The following is a 26,457-nucleotide window of genomic DNA, read 5'->3' as shown; positions in this document are numbered from 1 at the left end:
GACTTTTGTGAACACGGTAAAGAAATTTTGGATTCCGTAACAAAGAATGTCTTCATAAAATGAATAAATACAAACTTCTTAAGAAAGACCATGTGCAAGTACCATGGAGTTATTGTGTTAGGCAAGTAATCCAACGTCGGAGACATAGAAACCGACAGGCTTGACAGTCGACCAGGTATTAAAGACAAAAGCCGATAAGACTTTACCAAAAACAATATAAGCTGTACTGTCATGTATGGGATTACCGAATGTCTATGATGTGTCTGTAACAGGTGTATTTACAGGGAATCTCTGGGGTGACACTAACGATCACGTAAAACCGAATACCCGTTCCATTTTGCAGTACACATTTCTTACGAAAGCGTTCTTAGCCAAGTTTGAGAGTTTCTGACGATCGTGCGATACAATGTATTAAAGTGTTCTTTCGGACTTCGTCCAGCGTCCGGGTGTTACTGAAATGATAAAGTTTCCAAAGTTGGCTGTAGTTCAACCACAGGTTCAGGTTCGGTTCAGGTTTGAGACCATCTCCGTCAGGAGGCTCAACAGATTAGGTTTTGGTCCGTCTTCCGCTTGACAAAAGGACGAATACACTAACAGGATTCCCACATTACACGCTCATTTTATGATCGAAGAACGCACAATCATTTCTGACAAATCTTAGTTTTAGGTTTTACCAAAAGAATAACGGTTTAAAAATACCTTATAAAAGTATGCAATAAAATATACTCTTATTAACGTATGTAGGCGGTGAGTCTGAAGATTGCTGTCTTCTGGGTTTTTGTTCATCGCCCTGATGATGGAGGCAGCAAGGACCTCTGAAACGTCGGTATACGTCTACCGGATTACACGGCTCAACAACCCAGAATACATCAATTAACGTATCTTTCAAAAAATTAATAAAAGGAAACCGAAGATGTCACCCAGTATCAATGTGGAATGGCTACAGTCAAATGTAGTTAACCTTGAATAGAACATGGGACAGTTTAATGACAAACAATGCCAATCACATTTGATCATCAATTCTATTTCCACGTCCCCCACAAACTGTAGTCTAGCAACTGCAGTCACCTAAATTGACAGGTGGTTACCATGGATGCAGCGCCGGAAGGAAAATTTAAGGTACCTGGTGGCAGTCAACAAAACTCTTGGTTGGAAAAACAGTCACGACATTAGACTTAAATCGTCTTTATGCAGAGGATGTAAAGGGAACAAGGTATTGGATGTGATACAGTAAAACCTCTCTAAGTTGGACACTTGGGGTTCCACGAAAATGTGTCCAACTTACAGAGGTGTCCAAGATAGAGGGAAAGAGAAAAATCAGATTGTGGTCTAATGACAATATAATCTATTTACTTACATACACTAACTACTGAGGGATTACTTAAATTAAGAATTAATGACAATAGTATTAATAATAATCTTTTGAAGCCCACTCCCATGTATTGCACATTACACCCCAGCCTCAATAACATTTTCTAAAGTTAATCCCACCAATTTTCGCTTCCCCATCGCAAAAAGAAAATTTCCATTTCTGTTAACACAGTCTGAACTCAAATGCAAGCACAGTACTGACGGAGTTAAAACTGTGTCTTCTGCAATACTGTAGTCCAGTTAAAGGTTCATAGTTAAACACTTGCAATGCATTCAAATGATGGGTTCAATGTCCATAAGATAATCCTCCAGAGAGGAGGCATTCATCAGTCAGAAATTCAAAATAACAAAATATGTAACTGAAAAAGTTTCCCTGAAAAGCATCGAAGCTAAGTGCGTGAACCTGTCCAACTTACAACAAAAGGGGTGTTCAAGTTCCAGGATAAAGAGGTGTCCAAGACATAGGGTATTGTGGACATGTAAAATTATAGGATATTCACCAGTTCCAATTAAAAGTGTCCAATATAAAGGGGTGTCCAGGATAAAGGAGTGTCCAGGATAAAGGGGTGTCCAGGATAAAGGGGTGTCCAAGATATAGGGTATTGCGGATATGTAAAATTATAGGATATTCGCCGGTTCCAATTAAAAGTGTACAATATAAAGGGGTGTCCAGGATAAAGGGGTGTCCAAGATATAGGGTATTGCGGATATGTAAAATTATAGGATATTCGCCGGTTCCAATTAAAAGTGTCCAATATAAAGGGGTGTCCAAGATATAGAGTATTCCAGATATGTAAAATTATAGGATATTCGCCGGTTCCAATTAAACGTGTCCAATATAAAGGGGTGTCCAGGATATAGGGTATTGCGGATATGTAAAATTATAGGATATTCGCCGGTTCCAATTAAAAGTGTCCAATATAAAGGGGTGTCCAAGATATAGGGTATTGCGGATATGTAAAATTATAGGATATTCGCCGGTTCCAATTAAAAGTGTCCAATATAAAGAGGTGTCCAAGATATAGGGTATTGCGGATATGTAAAATTATAGGATATTCGCCGGTTCCAATTAAAAGTGTCCAATATAAAGGGGTGTCCAGGATATATGGGTGTCCAAGATATATGATATTGCGGACATGTAAAATTATAGGATATTTGCAGGTTCCAATTAAAAGTGTCCAATATAAAGGGATGTCCAGCTTGAAGGGTTTTACTGTAACCTGAAAACCTAGTTCACAATAAGGCAATGGTAGTAACGGGTTTCCGAAATTCTGAACGCAACCTGTACTTTTCTGTTATAAATTTTTCCCATCTCCAAGGGTTCCAGAAACCCCTGAGTACCGCTGCAACCCGCCATAAATAGCAAACAGCTTCACGCTAAAGAAACAAGCAATCGTGGATAACTGATTAAAATATGTCAAAAGCACGGTCACAAAGAACATGAATACTGGATCCCTATCATTTTATGACAAATGTTCTGCTAATTCGTAGTAAAAACACAATACGATTCGGCATTTCTGAAGCTAAATCACGTTTTGCACCAAATCCTTCAACTGAAGACAGCATTTTCTTATAAGATGATGTGTTCGATACGAAAATTGTGAGAGTTATACGCTGCTTATTCGAGGACGCCTTCCCAATTATCCTGTTTCATTCCGTATCGAATCACTTGTTTCATTAGTACACGCTTGACGTCACTGAATCAATAGAAGTATATCCGTCCGTCCGTCCGTCCGTCTCTACCTGTGCGTGTGTGTGTAATTGTGACAGCTACAGGGACGGTGAAAATCGTCTGTGTGTGCTATTTTTATTGTAGAAGCTACAAACTCCAAATTTTTAAAAGAGACGCAAAATACAATAGACGTTGCGCAATGCGATTGCATTTGTCTGCTTCTTTTCGATTCGCTGATCAAACTGCTAGAGTATCACCATCGATTCCTGATAATGAAGACAATTAAGCGTCAGAGATCTGTCAACTGAACGCAAAGTAAAATTTCCCGTGCTAAATTCGTATAAAATAAAGAGATTAATTTCTTGGACGACTCGATTTGGTTTCAAAAATTAAACCTCTTCCTTTGTAAAATAATTTGTTCTGATGCACGCCATGCAAGCGCTTGTGGGGAGAGCAGGTATAGCTCCTACTCATTCCTGACCTCGGCACTAGATGGGGGTGAGTGGTCAGCGTCACACCCCGGCCGCGTTTTACCCCCAGGAAAGGACCCCGTTATAAATTACCGTTTTCAAATTTGCTAACCTATTAATAATGAGAGCAAAATAAAGATTCAGCAGCAATGAGATTTCAACCACACGTGTTAATTACGCTGATAAAGACACTTTGCACCCAAGAATAGCAATAATGTGAGAAAAGTAATTACAGGAATGTACAAAGTCTGGTAACGGTCTTATTAGGTCACATTCTAACCGCATTATAAAATATCGTAAGGAAAAATGTTTGTTGTAACTTAATACAGGACTTTATTAACACTGATGCATGTAATATCCATAATATTAAAATTCATTCGCATAAAAAACACAGTAAGACGAATACCCCATAAGTAATTCGTCCGTATGTAAAATTTACATCATTCTTCTACCCTGAAGATAGAGGATACATGTTTCTCTGGAAGGAGAAAGCTACATCACTACACGGTGTCATAACCCAAACTTTCACCCTTAGAAACCTGAAATGTTATAATATCTTTGACATACAAAATCTGGTATTGTATACTTCTATGCACCATAACAAATTTGAACTGTGCAATCCATTTTGTTCTAAAACAGAACATTTTACTGTAAAATACTGTCAAAAGGATTTTGTCTGAACCATCTCTCATCCAAATGCATTCCAGGAAGCAAAACCACTCGGCTTTTGCGTCCCTTTGTCTCTGCTTGTCATTTCTCTCATGCCCAGTTCTACTGACGCATGCATCGGTTTAATGCAAAAGCGACATTAAGTGTGCATCAGTACTGGTCATTGGTCCAAGTGTTATTTTTAAAAGGGGTTTATTTTCGGATATTTTAAGCACTCGCGTGGGGGGGGGGGAGGAACAGGACGTGTCTTTTTAAAGCCTCTCCTAACTCGCTGATAGCCTCGTGTTCATCTGAAGTATTGTTTCAGGACCCTGAGTAATGGCAACATAAATACCTGTTATTCAAGAATTTATTAATCGGAGCTTTTATTTAGCAATGAAATGATTGGAATAAATTATGAATCAGTAAGGACACTGAAGAAAAATTCGTCGTGGCATATTTTACGATATCATCCTAGGACTTATTTGAAGGATCTCAGGACCCCCCCAACAAATCCTCAATCAGGACAGTCTTAATTAGAGGCGTCCTGCTGTGTAATGCAATGTAATTACTATAAAAAGTCTTTAAATCCACATAACATTTGTTTTCCTAATGTATGTTTTATTTTTGTATACAATATTAGTAATCGATTTGTGTGCCACCTGAGGATGATCACAAAGTGGCCGAAACATGCAAAGGCATAATCAGGAAAATAAATTTACGTGAAGAAGGAATAACACTTATAGAACAAAATCCGTGCACCTACGTGAGGTTGTTTGTGACAGGTGTTTCATCGGTAGACGTCTGGAGATGGTTTAGAACAGACGGACACATATTTGCTATTGTGTAGCATTTCCGCCGAAAAATGTATCGTTCCTTGGACAATTTCATACGCCGACTCAAACGGAAAACGAGGGGAGAATTGTAACTCAACGCCACAAACCATCCTTCTCTGTTCGATTGCCATAAAACGATTCTTTCCAAATTTAATTCTTTGTTTAACACCGCTAGATTTAGACGTTCTGAGGCACTACGCTGTAATAAAGCTTCTGAAATGCCACGATAATCGAATAAAGATGCTTTAAAAGGAAGGACAGTATAAAAAGAGTTATTAAAGTTTTCACGAAACTATTTTTTTTTCGTATGCAGTACACACCATTCAGCATGGTGTGCATTGGTGGTTAGCAGAATTCATGACCCATCAGTACACGGGTTCGATCGGGACCACCTTTTTGCGAGATGATGATGAAAGTGGAGTAATTTTTGGGATGCCACGGAGAAACCCCGGAGGAAAACTCCGTGATGCCTAGACCACGGTCTTGCCCAACACAAGTTGTAAATCTGATCACCGCCGGGAATCGAACTCGAGACCCCAGTATTACAAGCCCAGCGTTCTAACCGCTAGACCACTACCTATCTCTGATCATTGGTAAAGGCGAGGTGAAAAACTGTTGAATGAACAATTACTAAAAACAGAAATTTTAATTTTAATTCATAATTTTAAGGAGAAATTACGGGCTTTAATACTTCAATATGTTTTCTGAGTACAACCCCCCCCCCCCCCCCAATCCTCAGCTTATTTAATATTTTATGATTCGAGGTTTTCACAGCGGTGAGTATGAAGATTTCTGACTTCTGGTTTGTTCCGCTGTGTAGTCTGGTAGCTCGCCCTGATGACGGAGGCAGTATGACCTCTGAAACGCTGGTTAACATCGACCAGACTACACAGCAACAACCCAGAAGACAGAAATCTGTATTTAGCATTGTTTGTTGTCCTCCCAGATGAAGGCTTACACGGGATTTCGTCTTTGCGTCCGTAGTCTTTAAGTTCGTGTACCTGTACACCTGGGGTCTCGGGTTCGATTCCCGGCGGTGCCCGAATTTATAATTTGTGTTGGGCAAGGCCGTGGTCTAGGCAACACGGAGTTTTCCTCCGGGGGCTTCCCCGGTTTCTCCGTGGCATCCCAACAATTACTCCATTCACACACAGAAGAAGGCAATGGCAATCCACTTCTGGATCATCTGCCAAGAACGTATATGAACAGGTCCCAGTCCGAGAAAAGGATGGAAGGATCCTGTTCATATGGACCTGTCGTCAGACAGAACACTAAATAAAACCTTGTTGGGCGTCAGGACTTACCCGTGCGCCTTGCAGCCATTTTCACCGTGTTCCGACGCCGGTGCCGCACGACCGTGCCGAAAGCACGGAAAACGTCTGCCAAACTATCTCGACGTTTCTTCCAGCGATGACGCGGCGGTATACGACATCGTCCTCCGTCAGGAACACGGCAATCACTTTCGTTTGGCCTCGTCTCCTCGTGTCTTCCGACGTCTCTACGGGCTTTCTGCTCTTCTTTCTTCTTTCCATCGTCTTTCTCAGTTTCACAAAAGGGGCATGAGAACAATCTCATCGCATTTCCTGCGCGCGAGCCCTCAGTTCCGACGCGTAACGGAACAGATTACAATTTTTTCTGGTCCTGCAAGATCTTTAAAATCTCCGATAGTTCACAACTATGTTGCGTCTGATAGTGTTCGAGACAGAAACTCTTTTCACCACCAAAACTAACAGAGAAGAAGGTTATTAACTAACGATCTCAGTAAATTATTTTTCAGCTGATCTATAAATTACATGTGATTATGGAATACACAAATACCACGAACCGTACCTTAGCCAATAACCCTTTAATATTATTTTCCAATCTATGCGTAAAAGCCTTCGATTTCTAAAGCCAAATAGAATATCGCATTAATCTTTCACCGCCCTTTTCATCCTGCTAATTTAATCACAAATTTTAAGTTCATCATTGTGTAATTTTTTTCTATTACTGTTTTCTTGTAAGTACAAATCACTAAACATTCAGTAAGCCAGACAACCACGAATAGGATTTGACATAATGTTATCAGCGTTCGTAGTCAGATACGAGGAACCCGATTTCACTACGAGAAATCTACGCTGTTATGGAAGAGTGGGTTAAGTCGCTAAACATTACATTTCAGAAACAGAAACAACAATAGAAACGCCTATAAATTCTACGCGAAATGCACTTAATAACCAGCATTTCATGGCACACATCGTTAAATGTAAATGAGATTACTTAGTTCTTGCTTTTTCCTTTTAATACGGAGAATTTCTCCACGAAATTGCCTCGGCGACTTAATCATTTTATTTTTCCTAACACCGCAGACATATCAAAGAAAAGTAAACTCTTTTTTTAAAACTTCTGTCTACACCAACACAAGCTTTACCAGTTAAAATATTAAAGTTGTAATGGTAAAATGTTTCGGCTTCGGTATGCCATCTTCAGACAATCAGTCATGTACATAAATGTAAATTTAGGTGAGACCAATATTCGTATATTTCGAAAAGACTTGTCAAACTGATTATTCAACTAATCGCCTGATGAGACAGTGGAAACACATTTTACTATAAAGACGTATAAATTAAGTTAGCATCTCCATTATTACTTTAAATGTTATCGTCATTATTAGCATTATCCAGTCACACTATTTTTCTCGCATTTTTCATATACTGGCCTTACGCATTTAGGAACATGGGTGCTGAAGCTTAATTAAAACTTTTCCTGAAAATATTACGACACCCAGTACAATTCTACCTCCGTTTCCACTTACACAGGGCAACTATTTACCCACACGACCAACCTCAGTGCCACCTGGGTCACGTCAGCCACCGCGAAAGACTGATATCTTGTACCTCAAGTCAAACACAGGAATGACTGGGTGGGATAAGGTCAGAATCCCTCAAGCGTCTCAAGGCGGCATCGAAAGAACATGGGAGCTCCTCCCTCATTTAACCCACCCCTCGTGCAATAACAATACCGTAATCATCCACACAACAGTAATTATCTTCAGGATGTATAGTGTAATCGAATTTTAAAACTGTTGGGAATGTATGGAGCTTAGACACGTCAACTAACACCGGAACAATAGGAACTACGTAACAACCCAGAAGACAGGAATCTTCATACTCATCGCCCTGATGACGGAGGCAGTATGACCTCTGAAACGTTGGTTAACATCTCCAGACTACACAGCGCAACAACTCAGAAGACAGAAATCTTCATACTAATCGCCCTGATGACGGAGGCAGTATGACCTCTGAAACGTTGGTTAACATCGACCAGACTACACAGCGCAACAACCCAGAAGACAGAAATCTTCATACTCACCGCCCTGATGACGGAGGCAGTATGACCTCTGAAACGTTGGTTAACATCGACCAGACTACACAGCGCAACAACCCAGAAGACAGAAATCTTCATAATCATCGCCCTGATGATGGAGGCAGTATGACCTGTGAAACGTTGGTTAACATCGACCAGACTACACAGCGCAACAACCCAGAAGACAGAAATCTTCATACTCATCGCCCTGATGACAGAGGCAGTATGACCTCTGAAACGTTGGTTAACATCGACCAGACTACACAGCGCAACAACCCAGAAGACAGAAATCTTCATACTCACCGCTGAGAAAATCTAAGATCATACAAAGTCTTGGTATGTTAACACTTGCTTGCGTGCTGGGTTTGGACAGGAACACATTTTTCGCGACTTTAATTTGGCAATGTTTGTTGTACGCGTGTTCCGTACTTTAACTTTTGGCTGTGCATCACGAAACATGAAATGCCAAAAAAATGCTCAACTGACAAAATCTTCAAGATCCTCCACACGACCACGTTTTGGGACTTCGCTAACAATTTTGTAAAAGTCACGCTCCGCCACTGTTTGAAATTTTACACCATTCCGCTCATAGGCTGTAGACACAGAAGTATCCTAACATCTTTATAGGTAACAGGTTGTTCACATAGGCCTACTCTGTTTCGGGTACAGATATCGTCTGCCCGGGTCTTCCTGTGCTGTAGGAACGTTGTGATGGTATGATCATCCATCATAAGCTCATAAAAGTTTCTTCTCTGACCGTCTATATAAGAGTCTACACATACAACTTTTCATGGGTATGTTCCCTTAGGACTCTGGCCGTGTAGTATAGTAGCGGAAGTCCTTTTAGAAATTTCCTTTAGCGTCATGTGAAGTGGATCTTGACAAATTTCAACCAAATTTAGAATTTGTAGTTAAATTATAGTAAAACGCTCCAAAATAAATTTTTACGAAAATCCATTCAGCGGTTTAATCGTTACACACGACCAGACAGGTAATACAGCGTTTATCAACCTATGGTACGCGAGTCAATGTTGAGTGGTAAGCGAACTAAGTAAGAAAATCGAAAAATAATTATTAACATAAATAAGTTTTCCCTGAACGCATTTGGTTGGTGTGTTAAATTAGAATTAGTGGTACGCCAGCGAAAAAGGGTTAGAACCCCTAAGGTAATAGGCGAATATATGAAAATTTAATTGTGAAAACGACTTAAGAAATAGACGTTTTTGACATATTCCATCGGTGACAATGTAAAAGAATTACGTAAGTACGAAATAAAGCTTGTTCAATGTACAAAGATTACCGGATACTATAACAGCGGGTTCGAATCCCACTCAAGGCATGGATGTTTGTTCGCGTTTTTCTGTGTTTTGCTGTCCTGTGTACAGATAGACGCCTTGCGACGGGCTGATCACTCGTCCAAAGAGTCCTACCCAAATGTCTAAATAGATCAGAGAAACCACCTGTGCTCCACATTGGAGTGAAAATGTTATAACGATGAAGAATATACAAAGACTGAAATTATCGCGGTACGCCAATATTCAAATCATGGCTCACACGCCCAGAAACTTATCGAGGGCAGATGTGACGTTACGTAAAAGCAGTCAAACGTTTGTGCACTTTGAAAGTTAGAACCTGGTGTCAGGAACTGACCTTTAGTCGGGATCTGACTGTTACAGTTGGCATCCGTGCTGCAGTTCAGAGACGCCGACGCGGTCCGCACAGTAGTTGACGTCGTCGTCGTCGTCTTGGTGGCGGAAGACCCTGCAACATCAGACGCTTAAGTGGCTCAGATTTAAAAACTTCCTGTGGCAACACAAGATCATAAACACGCGTTGTTTGGATTGTGCTGGCATTCCAAAGGCGTTCTTTAAGCCACATCACGTAGGTCACTGCTGCACTAAACAACGATGCCCTTAGGTAATCGTTGCACTAATGTACGATGTTCTCATTGCTCATTAATGCGTTTCAGTAGTTGAACCACGGTTAACGTTGTTACGCGACAATGACAACGCTAATGTCCGTTGCCCACTCCCTACGAAAAGATCGGCAGATGGACGTGTACATGTCCATAATGTGTTCTTCGCTTTACAAGTTGACTGATTACTTAATTGATTTATGAAAAGGAATATATTCCGGCTTTCATTCCTGAGGTTTTGATATTTTCTGTGGCTGAAACCCGTCTAATAGCTTTATCAATTATGTAATGTTACCGACACACTATGAAATCCGGCACCGTATAGAATGCCTAAAGTCAATTGGCAAAGTATGAAATTCAGGCATTCTATGGAATGCCCAGGCATTTTATAAAATGCCTAGAACTTTTAGGTAATGTATGCAACTAAAAGTTTATTTTATTCTATAGAATACCTAGGAATTTTATAAAATGCCTCAGATTCTTTAGGCAAAGTATATAACAAAGACGTTTCTATAATACGATTTATACAATTTTATTTTATCTTTTATATTTGCAAAAACTTAATATAAAACAATTTTTTTAATTCTCAAAATTTTGTTAGGTTAGGTTAGTATATATAAACCAAATTTTATTAATTCTCAAAACTTTTGTTAGGTTAGGTTAGTATACAAAACAATTTTACTAATTCTCAAAACTTTTGTTAGGTTAGGTTAGTATATAAAACAATTTTATTAATTCTCAAAACTTTTGTTAGGTTATGTTAGTATATAAAACAATTTTTTTAACTCTCAAAACTTTTGTTAGGTTAGGTTAGTATACAAAACAATTTTATTAATTCTCAAAACTTTTGTTAGGTTAGGTTAGTATATAAAACAATTTTATTAATTCTCAAAACTTTTGTTAGGTTAGGTTAGTATATAAAACAATTTTATTAATTCTCAAAACTTTTGTTAGGTTAGGTTAGTATAAAAAACAATTTTATTAATTCTCAAAACTTTTGTTAGGTTAGGTTAGTATATAAAACAATTTTATTAATTCTCAAAACTTTTGTTAGGTTATGTTAGTATATAAAACAATTTTATTAATTCTCAAAACTTTTGTTAGGTTAGGTTAGTATAAAAAACAATTTTATTAATTCTCAAAACTTTTGTTAGGTTATGTTAGTATATAAAAGAATTTTATTAATTCTCAAAACTTTTGTTAGGTTAGGTTAGTATAAAAAACAATTTTATTAATTCTCAAAACTTTTGTTAGGTTATGTTAGTATATAAAAGAATTTTATTAACTCTCAAAACTTTTGTTAGGTTAGGTTAGTATATAAAAGAATTTTATTAATTCTCAAAACTTTTGTTAGGTTAGGTTAGTATACAAAACAATTTTATTAATTCTCAAAACTTTTGTTAGGTTCAGATTCAGTACCTTGGTGTTTTCGCGACTATCATACACACCCTCCATCTTGACAGCTTACCCAATCGATTTTGATTAATTTTAATTTACACAACCTAACAATATTAACATTACGATTTATTCCATACTTTGCCTACTGACTTTAGCCATTCTGTACATTGCCGGATTTCATACATTGGCGGTAACACATATAATAACGAGAAAGAAAGGAAGAAAGGTATCATTACATTTACAAGCGTAATATCTGGAGATGGCTTCTAGATTGGTTCTCTGGCCTACTACAATATTCCTTCAGAGGAAACAGCTGTGTTTCCCCAAGGGTTTGCTAAAAGGGCAAGCGATTGGACTTAGGTAATTTTCTTACATCTTTTACCAAGTAAATATGTAACTGGCTAATGTATAATTCGTTTCTAATGTAGCAACATTTCTCCTGCTTCCTTCTTATATGAATTTGGAAACAATCCGCCAGTATTCATCCGCGATTTTTGTCAGTTATTCGAGTCACCTTCAAGAATAAGCTAAACCAGGGGTCGGAAAACTACGGACCGCCGCCTTTTTGTACGGCCCGCGAGCTAAGAACGGATTTTACCTATTTAAATTATTTGAAATTTCAAAATACGCGCTATAACGAAACGGCCGAGTTGAGTAGTTGAGAGAAAGAATTCTATAAATGTCTTCCAAGCGATGAATACGGTCAATTAAGATCATATATCTGTATTTGGCAGCGCCTACCTGTGTGAAAAGACATTTTCAAAGATAAAATATGTAAAATCTCAATACAGGTCAGCATTAAGGATGAACATTTACAATCAATTTTGGTGATAGGGAGTACTGAATTTAAACCTCAGTTTGGTGAAATGGCATCTCATAAACACGCAATTCCATTCTTCTCATTAGTAGAGCTCTATTTCAAACAATTGTAGTCTACTTATTATTATTACGTTACATTTTGTTCAATAAATTTGTTAAAACTTGTTTTTTTCTTGTTACATAAGTAGGCTTACCTATACAAATATCCTCGAGTTTGCCTCTTGGCCCGCAGAGCCTAAAATATTTACTATTTGGCCCTTTAGAAAAAATGTTTTCCGACCCCTGAGCTAAACATTTATCATACTGAGTGCAAGACAATTTATGTCACTTACGTTTTACACATTCCGACTTCGATTCTTGCTGAATGTTTCTGTGAATACGTCGCTTGGGTGAGCCACTGCATTCCCTGGAAGATAAAACGATACCAGTAACAGGTATTATGAGCGTAAGCATATGTTCTAGTAAAACATGCGTCTTTTTCAAACACTTCACAATCCTCCTTTCAAGCAACCTATCTGCTGAAAGTAAGGATTGAAAAATTATGGCATAGCTTCTTCGGCATGATATTCATGCCGAGTTTTTACATATAAACCAGGGGTTCTCCAGACCTAGTGCCATGTTTACCCTTACTTAACTTACTTAACTCGCAGGATGCAAGATTATAAATGAGGGAAATTTATTTAAATTTCATGACAATTTATTAAACACCCAAACTGCCTTCCTAATAGTTTAACATATTTATTTAGTGTTCTGTCTGACGACAGGTCCATATGAACAGGATCCTTCCATCCTTTTCTCGGACTGGGACCTGTTCATGTACGTTCTTGGCAGATGATCCAGAAGTGGTTTGCCATTGCCACCTTCTGTGTGTGAATGGAGTAATTGTTGGGATGCCACGGAGAAACCGGGGAAGTCCCAGGAGGAAAACTCCGTGTTGCCTAGACCACGGCCTTGCCCAACACAAGTTATAAATTCGGGCACCGCCGGGAATCGAACCCGAGACCCCAGGATTACAAGGCCAGCGTTCTAACCGCTAGACCACCTCATCTTATTATTATTTAGTGTTCTGTCTGACGACAGGTCCATATGAACAGGATCCTTCCATCCTTTTCTCGGACTGGGACCTGTTCATGTACGTTCTTGGCAGATGATCCAGAAGTGGTTTGCCATTGCCACCTTCTGTGTGTGAATGGAGTAATTGTTGGGATGCCACGGAGAAACCGGGGAAGTCCCAGGAGGAAAACTCCGTGTTGCCTAGACCACGGCCTTGCCCAACACAAGTTATAAATTCGGGCACCGCCGGGAATCGAACCCGAGACCCCAGGATTACAAGGCCAGCGTTCTAACCGCTAGACCACCTCATCTTATTATTATTTAGTGTTCTGTCTGACGACAGGTCCATATGAACAGGATCCTTCCATCCTTTTCTCGGACTGGGACCTGTTCATGTACGTTCTTGGCAGATGATCCAGAAGTGGTTTGCCATTGCCACCTTCTGTGTGTGAATGGAGTAATTGTTGGGATGCCACGGAGAAACCGGGGAAGTCCCAGGAGGAAAACTCCGTGTTGCCTAGACCACGGCCTTGCCCAACACAAGTTATAAATTCGGGCACCGCCGGGAATCGAACCCGAGACCCCAGGATTACAAGGCCAGCGTTCTAACCGCTAGACCACCTCATCTTATTATTATTTAGTGTTCTGTCTGACGACAGGTCCATATGAACAGGATCCTTCCATCCTTTTCTCGGACTGGGACCTGTTCATGTACGTTCTTGGCAGATGATCCAGAAGTGGTTTGCCATTGCCACCTTCTGTGTGTGAATGGAGTAATTGTTGGGATGCCACGGAGAAACCGGGGAAGTCCCAGGAGGAAAACTCCGTGTTGCCTAGACCACGGCCTTGCCCAACACAAGTTATAAATTCGGGCACCGCCGGGAATCGAACCCGAGACCCCAGGATTACAAGGCCAGCGTTCTAACCGCTAGACCACCTCATCTTATTATTATTTAGTGTTCTGTCTGACGACAGGTCCATATGAACAGGATCCTTCCATCCTTTTCTCGGACTGGGACCTGTTCATATACGTTCTTGGCAGATGATCCAGAAGTGGTTTGCCATTGCCGCCTTCTGTGTGTGAATGGAGTAATTGTTGGGATGCCACGGAGAAACCGGGGAAGTCCCAGGAGGAAAACTCCGTGTTGCCTAGACCACGGCCTTGCCCAACACAAGTTATAAATTCGGGCACCGCCGGGAATCGAACCCGAGACCCCAGGATTACAAGGCCAGCGTTCTAACCGCTAGACCACCGTAACAAAATCAGTACTTGATACGATATCTGGTACAGATTATTCTTGAGTAATCTTTCAATATCGTGTTAAACTTCTGCTCGTTGCAATTCGCAAGAATCCCTTCAAGTGTTCATCATTAAAACGCGCCTTACTTTAACGTATTTCAAAAAGCTGAACAATTTCTGACAATTAAAAATATTGCCTAATGCTAACAATATCAATAAAACTTTATTATGATATCAAGTAAGTATTTTTCGTCAGAGTAATACAATTTTTGGGCGGGCAGCACAAAATACATCGGAGAACCCCTGATTTATATAAAAACCAACTTCTTGTTATTAAATGCAACAATAATGAAGAAACAGTTGCATAGTTCATGATTACGCTCGTCATATTAATTGGTAATTATTTGCCGTTAACAGTCGTAATTAATGACGTGGTTTTCGCTAAAACGAAAATCTATAGCCATTGTCCACAACTATGCAACCATTATACAGACCTGCATACAAGGATTACATTAATAATAAAAGTATCAAATACTGGATTAAGCAAGAAATTCAGGTATTGAAGCCAACATAAAAGTTCCTTTGTAAACGCATCCCGGAAACAGCCAATAAAAATATCGCATCAATCATTTGTTCCAGGCACATACATCATAGGAAGGGTCGGTCATGCCGAATCAAAAAAAAAATTAAGTCCGTAGAGGGACTTTGTGTGTCGACGGGAACTTCGCATTTCAGATTCTGAGGTCAGCCCTGTCCTATTTACCGCCGTGACATGAGGACAGCGATCTGGGTGGAGGAACACATTTTTCCCACAGTCCACCCGATCTGAATAGAACAGGACAGAATCAATCACATGAGATTGCGAAGTCTAAAATCCTGTTTTAAATACACGTATACTACACACGAGTTATTTGAGATCTATTGGCTCACATCTCTGTTTTTGTCGTTAATTTACTGTATGTGCTGGGACAACTGAAGAAAAATATGGAATAATTTATTCCTTACGCTGACAAACATCGAAAGATGAAAATAAAACTTACAAAATTTTCCACGCACATGATTGAAATTTGGGTCTGTTCAAACACCGACTATCAAGACCGTTTTGTGGTTTTCCTGCCCTCAGAAAAGGATTTTAGCCCACAAATTTCAAACACCAGTCGTTCAATCGAATTGTAAGATAGTACCTTCAAATATGCCACAATCGTTTCATTACATATCCTTTATATTCCGTCTCATTCACGCTACACAGTCTTAAATGTGATACAATCTCCTTAAATACAATCCAAATAAATAATATCCTATAAAAGTTAATGTTTATTCAGCTTATAAAATTTTTCTTAGCATTCCTGGAACCAGGAAATATTTTACTGTGTACAAGACACCAGCAGGCTCGTGTTGTCGGCCGATAAGTCACTGATGCATTAATAAAATATATGGAAATAATGGAATATGACCAACACCCACCATCCCATTCATTGGCTGTCACACAAAACAAAGAGCATTTACTTTTTTAAACAAATTAAAACTAATAAATATCGTCGCATTATTCACACTGAAGAAAAATACTACGACAAAATAAACATCACAAATTCGCATAAACAGAAATACCGCAGACATGTCTCGATGTCAAGACCAATCGAAAGACTCAACCATCCAGGGAGTTAGCACGTAGGCCTATGTTAACTTACATGTAATCTCTGTGACTTTGCTTGGGCTAGAATGCGCATATACTTCCTTGTATTCTTACACAGCTAACTTTAACTTATTTGATTAAAATCACCTTACATTTTATATTCCGGATTTTGCGTTATAAATTAAAATTCTCTATGCATACGAGTCCGTTGGCATAACCTGATAAAGCGAATTGAATTCGCATATGGAGGATTTTATAGAACTTCTCCGAAAACCCCGCTAAAAAAATATTCAGACTTTGTCGCCCAATGCAACCCGAATACACAAAGCGCTTTCTTGGTTTGAGTCGCCATTTTACTGCCATGTCAACAGTTGCGCTCCTAGTGGTTATTGTCGAAATTCGTCACTTGTCCCGCACGTTACAAGAAATTTTGAAGTCCTCTTTCCCGTGTTGTAAAATTCCATTTTTGTTTGTTCTTGTCAAATAAATATCTGAAACCTTTCAGAATATTTGTGTTCACCCTGCAACGTTATTGCTGAAACTCCCTCTTGGTGCACAGCCATTAACAAATAAAACAATATACAGGGTGAGCATAACAGAACTTTACGTTTTAAAACGATACTGAAAACATATGCGGCGTGCTTAGGACTTCACACCCATATAAATCGACAGAAAAACTCTCAAAGTTTTGTTTCAAATGACTCGAGTCGTCGTTGTTGTTGCGCGCCTCCGCTAGATGCCACTAGTTTTGAAAATGGCTACCCGCCCAACAGAGTAGTTGGTGTGTTCTGCAGTTATACTGAAGAAACAGTCTGTAACAGCTGTGCAGCGTGCATTTACACAAAATTTCACACGGAACCACCCAGCCGAGTATCCGTTTACGCCAGAGTTGAGGTAGCTAATCACAGCTGACACAACTTCCATCACTGGGGACACTAAACAAAGTTTCGGACGAGTTGGATTATCGTCTCGACATCTGCTGTGTGTCTCGTGGAGCACATATCGAGTCTCCGTAGGGTGTGTACAAAACTTTGAGAGTTTTTCTATCGACTAGTGCAGGTGTGAAGTTCTAAATGCGCCGTATTTGTTTTCTGTTTCGTTTTAAAATTGTAAAGTTCTTTTGAGCTCATCCTGTATTATTGGAACTGAAGTCATCGTTTTACACAGCGGTGTTCTGCAGTGGAACAGAGAGATATGGTACACTGTAACGCCCAGTTAAATGATCCGGAAACACAATACATCTGCTTCCAGTACTGAGCAACACCCACAAGAAGCCCATACGCCTAACCCAGCGTTGATGCAGGGAAACGTTTATCAATGTCTGAACATCTAATTAAAATGTAACAAGAATCACGTATCATACGCGAGAAATTACCTGCGAGTGATTGCGTTTCATAGATTCTTTTATGCGCCACATGGCCGAGGAGTGTGGTAGTGTAATGGTTAGAATTTGTGAGGTCCCCGGTTCGAATTTAAATCTTCACGATTGGAAGTTCTGACAGGTTTTCATGTTTTCCTAAGGCCGTTCAGACAGCCGCAGGAATATTCCAGGAATGTCAAATAGGGACCATGGTTCGTCTCAAATCCTAAAACACGATTCATAACCATTCTCTCATTTCGATGAACACCACACAACTTCTGCAGTTCATAGAACTCTGTTAAATAACTAAATTTTTCCATGTGTCCACGAACGTACTTTCCCAAAAGCGTCAAACTTTGACCATGGTCGTCCAGCGCGTAGTCGGTCACATGTACTGTCCACAGATCACGAGGAAAACCCTGCTGGGGGAAGTCGTTTCTGGTCGGTGCAAGGGGAATGTTTCTTATCAGCTGGACTAGAGGGCTGCTATTGGTGGGAAGTGTGATACGTCAGAGTTTTACGCTACTACACAGACTGAAAACATCAAGCAGTTACGAGTAGTGTGTGGTGAGTGCACCTGAACTGTGTTCTGCGGGTGTTGCGATAATATTCTAGATTAAATCACTGTGCCACTGTGAGGTAATCTTAAAGCTGTGCCCATTAGAACACATGAAAGCCTGTTGTCTGTTCAATTGAATAAAAATTTACTTGGATATTATCCATCGTCTAGTAAATATAAAACGTAAAACGACGTTTCGGAGATGGGACTCTATCCCTATCTCCGGACGATTAGCTCTATCTAGTGGTCCCAACTGTGTAGGAACCTGAAGACGGAGATAGAGTCCCATCTCCGAAACGTCGTTTTTTACGTTTTATATTTACTAGACGATGGATAATATCCAAGGAAATTTTTATTCAATTGACTCTTCACCATCGTCAAGAAGTTTTAGATTTGATCTGTTATCTGCTGTTCGTTCAGTGGTTGTGGAACGAAATGCTTTTAGGACGGGTCGTCACTCACCGCAAAATCTTGCGCATGCGCGTATAACGAATCCCTAGCAGGGATTTTATCCTGATCTGTGGACTGTAACAAGCAGGAGGTATTTATACTACAGTTTCTACTCACTCGTTGAGGCCCAGATGAAGAGTTTGGCCGGCGTTCCGCAAGAGGGCATGAGCGTCGCTGTTGGTAATATTGCGAGTGGACTGTCCGTTGATGGACGATATGACGTCTCCCTCTCGGACACCCTTCTGCGCCGCCTTGCTGCCAGGATTCACCTGTGGGACGTACAAGATAGATGTTGCGTGAAACAAATACCAACACGTCACAGCGCCTTGCTTCCAAGGGAAAGCAACCAAACCCAGGGGAGCGGGGGTTACAGGATGCTTCGAACTGTGGTACGTCCTATCCGTTATTTCCCTTATCTGCTCCAAAGGGTCTGACTACTGTCCTTCGTTCCGTAAAGGGCAGGACATTTATCGACTGGCCGACTATTAGGTTCTTGAGAAGAATTTCTGTTCCACATCGAAGCTGCCTATTTCTTTATAACTTTTCCTTCCCTCTTCCCTTGAACCCCCTAGAATCTATCCCTTACGTACTACTCTACTATCCCATTGTATATTATTGATTTATAGTTTATTTAACGACGCCTTCTCAGTAGCTCAGACTTTATAGCGTCGAATGAGATAATGATCGTGAATAATTAACTTGAAAGGATGAGGAAGGAAGCGGTCGTGGCTTAATTTAAGGCACAATTCCGGTATTTGCCTGGAGATACTGAGGAAAACTAAGCAAGAACCCAGTCAGGATAGCCGATCTCCGGGCCGAGATTTGAACCCACTGTATCGTCCTTGATTTTATCACCTTAATAATATTTGGCAGATCACCTAGGCTGCCTTGCTTAAGGAGGTTTTCTGTTATAAAACAAGGAACTTCGTGTTTGCACTTTTCTCCTCGGCTTAAGGTGGATAAATCAAGGAGACCAAGCTGAAATACACAAAAGAAAGAATAAAGCAGCACAGAATCTGAGCGTGGTAATCATGTTAAACAACCACACAACATATCAGGATGTAGACGACGGAATAATCAAATTAATCTTAAAAAATGCTTCTGATAATTTGGATAACAGCTAATGAGATGATAATGTTGCGTCATATTGTGTTGAATATATACTTGTTCAATTTTTATCAGTCTAATCACAATAAAATATTATTATTAAATATTAAAATATTATTACAATTAACATTTAAATACTTAAAATATATTAAAATGATGTTCTCTGCTAATGTTAAAGTCTGGAAGCAATTATTGTCAGAAGTGCTAAACAATGCAAGAGGTTATCAGTCCGTCATTGAGCTAATTAGTTATTTCCTGCTATTAAGAAATGCGAAGGTTTGTCACAATTTCAACACAAGGTCTCAAATAGACACGAACCTACACCTCCTGAGTAACACAATCAATTACAAGATCAATGATAATATTAAACTTCCATTTCGATTGGTCAACACTCCTACTTCGTATTCGGGAGGTCCCGGATTTCAAACGTCTGCCCGGAGACCGGCTATCCTGCCTGGGATATTTCGTAGGTTTCCTCAGTCCCTCCAAGCAAACACCTGGACAGCTCCGTAAATGAAGATACCACCGCTTCCTTCCAAATCCTTTCCTTTCCATTTCATTATCCACTATCATCCTTTAATTCGACTCTATATAGTCTGAACTACTAAAAAACGTCGTTAAATAAACTATAAATAAACTCCAATTCTCTACGCTTACCGAAGTTGTGGTACCTACCAAAAATTCTGTATGCCTTTATTGTTTCTCCAGTCTGCGCCATGCGTCCTGTCCATCGTAACGTACGTCAATAATTATCACAAAATAATAGGCAGTGTAAGTAGAACGCATTTTACTTGTCTGGCAGATGTCAAAACAACTTAAGTTAAAATCAACAAGATTCTGTTTAAAAGGATCGCCTTAGAAGCGAGATTTCAGGTTCTCATGGCTGTGCGTATGAAGAGGTGACAGACCTCTGGGGCAGAGATTACAGGCGCAATATACTAAAAGAGTGTCTTCTTCGTATTTAAATGAGTTAGTACGAATCGACCTCCCATCAAAATCCCTGATACGACATAATATTTTTTTTTACTAATATTAGAAAAGTAGTTAAAACTTAATATTTAATTACGGCAGGCCGACCCTTTAATAAACAGAGTAAGTGAATCTATGTAACGAAATGTATTTTCTGTAAAGTGACTATCAAAACACGCTCCGAAATAAAGTTTTGCGTACGTTACTACATTAATACACAAACAATGACCATTCCAATGTGAACTGCCAACACGATTTCTGGTGGGAGAAAGTGGAGTAATTGCTTGCAAACTGATAAGATTCTAGCTGAGGGGCTTGTAAGGTATAAGCGAGTTCAAGAGAAAGTTGCAGGACAAAGTTTACACGTGTATACCTCGTCTTGACAGTCATTAACCTGACATTCTGTAAATGCGGTGAATTTATAACTTTTCTGTAAAGATTTCTATACGGCGCAACAACCCAGAAGACAGAAATCTTCATACTCATCGCCCTGATGACGGAGGCAGTATGACCTCTGAAACGTTGGTTAACATCGACCAGACTACACAGCGCAACAACCCAGAAGACAGAAATCTTCATACTCATCGCCCTGATGACGGAGGCAGTATGACCTCCGAAACGTTGGTTAACATCGACCAGACTACACAGCGCAACAACCCAGAAGACAGAAATCTTCATACTCATCGCCCTGATGACGGAGGCAGTATGACCTCTGAAACGTTGGTTAACATCGACCAGACTACACAGCGCAACAACCCAGAAGACAGAAATCTTCATACTCATCGCCCTGATGATGGAGGCAGTATGACCTCTGAAACGTTGGTTAACATCGACCAGACTACACAGCGCAACAACCCAGAAGACAGAAATCTTCATACTCATAGCCCTGATGACGGAGGCAGTATGACCTCCGAAACGTTGGTTAACATCGACCAGACTACACAGCGCAACAACCCAGAAGACAGAAATCTTCATACTCTGATGACGGAGGCAGTATGACCTCTGAAACGTTGGTTAACATCGACCAGACTACACAATGCAACAACCCAGAAGACAGAAATCTTCATACTCACCGCCCTGATGATGGAGGCAGTATGACCTCTGAAACGTTGGTTAACATCGACCAGACTACACAGCGCAACAACCCAGAAGACAGAAGTCTTCATACTCATCGCCCTGATGATGGAGGCAGTATGACCTCTGAAACGTTGGTTAACATCGACCAGACTACACAGCGCAACAACCCAGAAGACAGAAATCTTCATACTCATCGCCCTGATGATGGAGGCAGTATGACCTCTGAAACGTTGGTTAACATCGACCAGACTACACAGCGCAACAACCCAGAAGACAGAAGTCTTCATACTCATCGCCCTGATGATGGAGGCAGTATGACCTCTGAAACGTTGGTAAACATCGACCAGACTACACAGCGCAACAACCCAGAAGACAGAAATCTTCATATTCATCGCCCTGATGATGGAGGCAGTATGACCTCTGAAACGTTGGTAAACATCGACCAGACTACACAGCGCAACAACCCAGAAGACAGAAATCTTCATACTCATCACCCTGATGATGGAGGCAGTATGACCTCTGAAACGGTGGTTAACATCGACCAGACTACAGATCGCAACAACCCAGAAGACAGAAATCTTCATACTCATCGCCCTGATGATGGAGGCAGTAAGACCTATGAAACATTGGTTAACATCGACCAGACTACACAGCGCAACAACCCAGAAGACAGAAATCTTCATACTCTGATGACGGAGGCAGTATGACCTCTGAAACGCTGGTTAACATCGACCAGGCTACACAGCGCAACAACCCAGAAGACAGAAATCTTCATACTCATCGCCCTGATGACGGAGGCAGTATGACCTCTGAAACGTTGGTTAACATCGACCAGACTACACAGCGCAACAACCCAGAAGACAGAAATCTTCATACTCTGATGACGGAGGCAGTATGACCTCTGAAACGCTGGTTAACATCGACCAGGCTACACAGCGCAACAACCCAGAAGACAGAAATCTTCATACTAATCGCCCTGATGACGGAGGCAGTATGACCTCTGAAACGTTGGTAAACATCGACCAGACTACACAGCGCAACAACCCAGAAGACGGAAATCTTCATAATCACCGCTGAGAAAATCTCAAATCTTACAAATTTTTCTGTAGTTCTAAAACAAAATGGCGGTTCTTATGAAATATTTTTAACGGGAATGATGATGTAACGGGGAGGCAGTGTGTTGACATGGAAGAGAAACAGGAGATTTTAAATGTTTTTAGGCTGGGGGGGGGATACCTCGTTTCCATAAATTTTAAGTTCATTACAGTTGTAAAACCTTACGCCGAAAAAATACCGTAACTGACTGAGCTTAAGATAAATTCCAAGTCCGCATTTAAAGTTCCTTTATGGTGAGTATTTGGAAAAAAAATGTTATTCGAAATTGGACGCTAATTGACCATGCCAGGAATTCCCGAAGGCTACTGGATGTTCTGTTTATCTGATAAGAAATCGAAATGGGGGCAGAAAAACGCCAAGCCGTACTTTCGAAAACATCTCACAGTCGCTAGAAGTTTGACGATAATCCACTCTTTCTTTACCACAGTGTTTATTGTATACATTTCCGTCGTGTATTATTAGAATGTAGTTTTGTATTTGTTATACATCTACACTTTTAGGTGTTCTTTATACAAACTCTTTTCAGCATAAACATGCCATCATCAGCGTTACATCCGCCGTCAGGAAAAATTTCCGTCTTTGCCAGAGTATCACAAATATTATCCAATTTCATGTGCTACAACCTTTTTCAACTTGGAAACCGATTCGTCCTTTCTTATCGACTCGTGAGTCTCAGAGTTATGAAGTGAGAACAATTTACTCAAACATTATGAAAATTTATTAAAAATACTACTGAATTAGACTTAATGCTGCAAACAGGTAATCTCGTAGTTTACCGACATTTCAGAAGTGCGTTCTGCCTTCATCGTTATAGATTATAGAGGCGACAAGCACCCATGAAACGTCGGTAAACTTATTCCAGACTACACGGCTCAACAACCCAGAAGACAGCCATCTTCAGACTCACCGTCGTGAGAACCTCAAATCTCAATTTGTTACAGACAACTTTAAATGTTAAACAACTCTTTTGAGCAGTTAAAGAGATATTATACATATTTTATTTCTAAGTAAGCTCTGTGCAAGTATGATGTAAAACGGTTCTCAATCTGCGGCCCACCGATGTGCAGACGTCTTATTATTTTTTTTACCACGATTATTTCCCCCGTGTAATAAGGAAGTCACATTATATCATAAAACACGTTTTCTTAACGTTATATCTGACAGAACATTAAATCAAAAACTATCAGCCTCTTATTGATAAGCTCCTGGAAAGATTGTGGGAATAACAGAAGTTAAACACGATTTCCAAAAACTACTCTAGTAAAATCAGGGTTAAATTGTATCATATTCAGTCAGTACTTGGTTAAAATGTTATTCAAAATGCGTTTGTATCTAAAACATTTCAGCTGATAGTTCCATTTACTATCTTCTTAAGCAAATTTATTCTCGTGTTCATTTTATACACTACTCTACGGTACCACACATGTAATTGGATATGTTAGTGATGCACTGGCAATGACGAAAACTCCTGATATAGCATGACGCAACCCAGATGGTGGTATGTTTATGCCGAAACTTCTCGACAAATAACTTCACAAAACTGCATTATCATCACACAGGTTTAAAACCTATTTATTGAAAACTGAGGTTTAACCGACAGTGACGTTTTAACACTTAATCACAATCATTGCAACTAGAGGATGAAGCTGATCTTCAGCAATCATCAAGCAATATAACGCAGAAAGTTGCAAATGAAATGCTTGAAATATATACATTATTTCCAATCACATTGGTGGTTTGGTGGTTTCTTGATTGGTTGGAGTCAATACAATAATATAACAGTTGTAATCCAGCATGGTATATATCATAATATTTGACCCTAAATCCAGTGGTCCTCAAAATGTAGTCCGCGGCATGAACCGATAAGCTACAAATCTAAATCAGACACAAGCTTAGAAATACACTTTTCTTATGTCTCGTTAAAAAATATTCATTCTCAGTTGTTGTTGTTGTTGGCCAAAATTTTGTGATATTTTATCCCGCTGGAATCGTCCAAGAAACTACTTCTGAGAACCACTGACGCATTTGTTTTACACTGTGACTGTACTTTATAGAGTTGTCTACTAACCGCGTATTCTCTACGACGTCCGCTCCCGCCATGGCAAAATTTCAACATGACGTCACGTCAGTAACCACTTCTTAACATGTTAATTCGGAAATGACCACTTTTGTGAAAGCACTTCACTTTCGTGTCTATTATACAATACTGACAAAAGCAGGTTAGCAGGCACAGACACACACCGCATTGGCTTAAACACAAACACGTGTGATAAGGCAAAAAGACATCTTACGTGACATAGTTAACACAACACGGTAATTCCCACTAAAAGGAATACGGTGTACGTATGGGTTTTATCTGCAAACTTAAGTTCTGAAAATACTACGTAAATCAAAACACAAAATCACTGCACTCTAGATTCATCTTACACTATGTACACAACCATCTAAGTGACATGGTATGGTTGGAAACCTCAGCTCACTCTCAATCTCGGCACCATATTATTACTTTAATGTCCAAGCCAAACTTCCTAAGAAAGTAGTGTCTTGTTAAAACTTCTTCACGATTACTTTTACGCCGTGTGTTAGAAACATAACCTTGGACCAATTCTATCGCTCTCTTTAACAATTCATGCAGTAACTGAACACTACGCATGTGCCAACCACCAAACCTTCATTGAGCGACAACTCCCAGACCACAACTTCTTTTCATTTTCACTGTTTCACCTGTCGGAAAACAACGGAAACAGACACGCGTTCTGACAAGCAAACATCGACTCGACTGGCGATCTGTCCTTCCTACCAACTGACTGGGCTCCACTGAAATATACAGAATTTCTTATCCTCCCTTCGTCTTTCCTCCAGCAAGAGACGACATGTGGTGGCTAACAACTTTTAAGTATTCTCGCTTCATCCACACCGTCTTGCGAGTACTAACCATCCCAAATAAATTAGCTCTTTAATTATAACTCAACTTATTCAGTTCCTACCTCCAAGACCTCCGTTAAAAAAAATCATAATTTCATCGATATTTAAGTAAATAATAATTATGTAACTTGAGACTAATTAATACAATTACGCTGTAGAATTAAGGCTGTCCATAAAACTACACCAGAGATGGAACACCTCTTGGTATTTCTCCTTAAGTTCCACACTTTAATAATAGGTTTCACTGTTGTTATGAAGTGTCAATGTATCCAACCACTTCATATAATTCAATTTGCCGCTTTAAACTAGAAAGGAGGCGCGCTATATAGCATGAGGAGAGAAAATAAAAATATTACAAAATTTTGATTGGAAAATCATTTGAAAAGACGTGAAAATAAATGGGAAAATAACAAACACGAATGTTAGAAGAACAGGTCACGGGATGTGAAGTGGATTTAACTGGCTCAAGATACGGTCCATTATTACAGAGATGA

General features: G+C 39.8%; 1 protein-coding gene across 1 annotated transcript in view; it reads right to left on the bottom strand.

Moving 5' to 3' along the window:
* Window positions 1–26,457, bottom strand: part of LOC110833768 (Cbl-associated protein) — a 230,632-nt gene that overhangs the window by 127,363 nt on the left and 76,812 nt on the right. The window contains exons 3-5 of the mRNA XM_087358416.1: window positions 18,887–19,038; window positions 12,807–12,880; window positions 9,993–10,103 (exon numbers count right to left, since the gene is read on the bottom strand). Of these exons, the coding sequence (XP_087214542.1) occupies window positions 9,993–10,103; window positions 12,807–12,880; window positions 18,887–19,038 (337 nt within the window). The remainder of the gene's footprint in view (window positions 1–9,992; window positions 10,104–12,806; window positions 12,881–18,886; window positions 19,039–26,457) is intronic.

The sequence above is a fragment of the Zootermopsis nevadensis genome, unplaced genomic scaffold, assembly GCF_977971745.1.
Source record: "Zootermopsis nevadensis isolate Lab colony 2312 unplaced genomic scaffold, Znev_1.0 Znev_ptg000030l, whole genome shotgun sequence".
In the NCBI taxonomy this organism is placed as follows: Eukaryota; Metazoa; Arthropoda; class Insecta; order Blattodea; family Termopsidae; genus Zootermopsis; species Zootermopsis nevadensis.
Note: the sequence above shows the minus strand (reverse complement) of the source record. Positions and strands in the feature narration are given on the sequence as shown.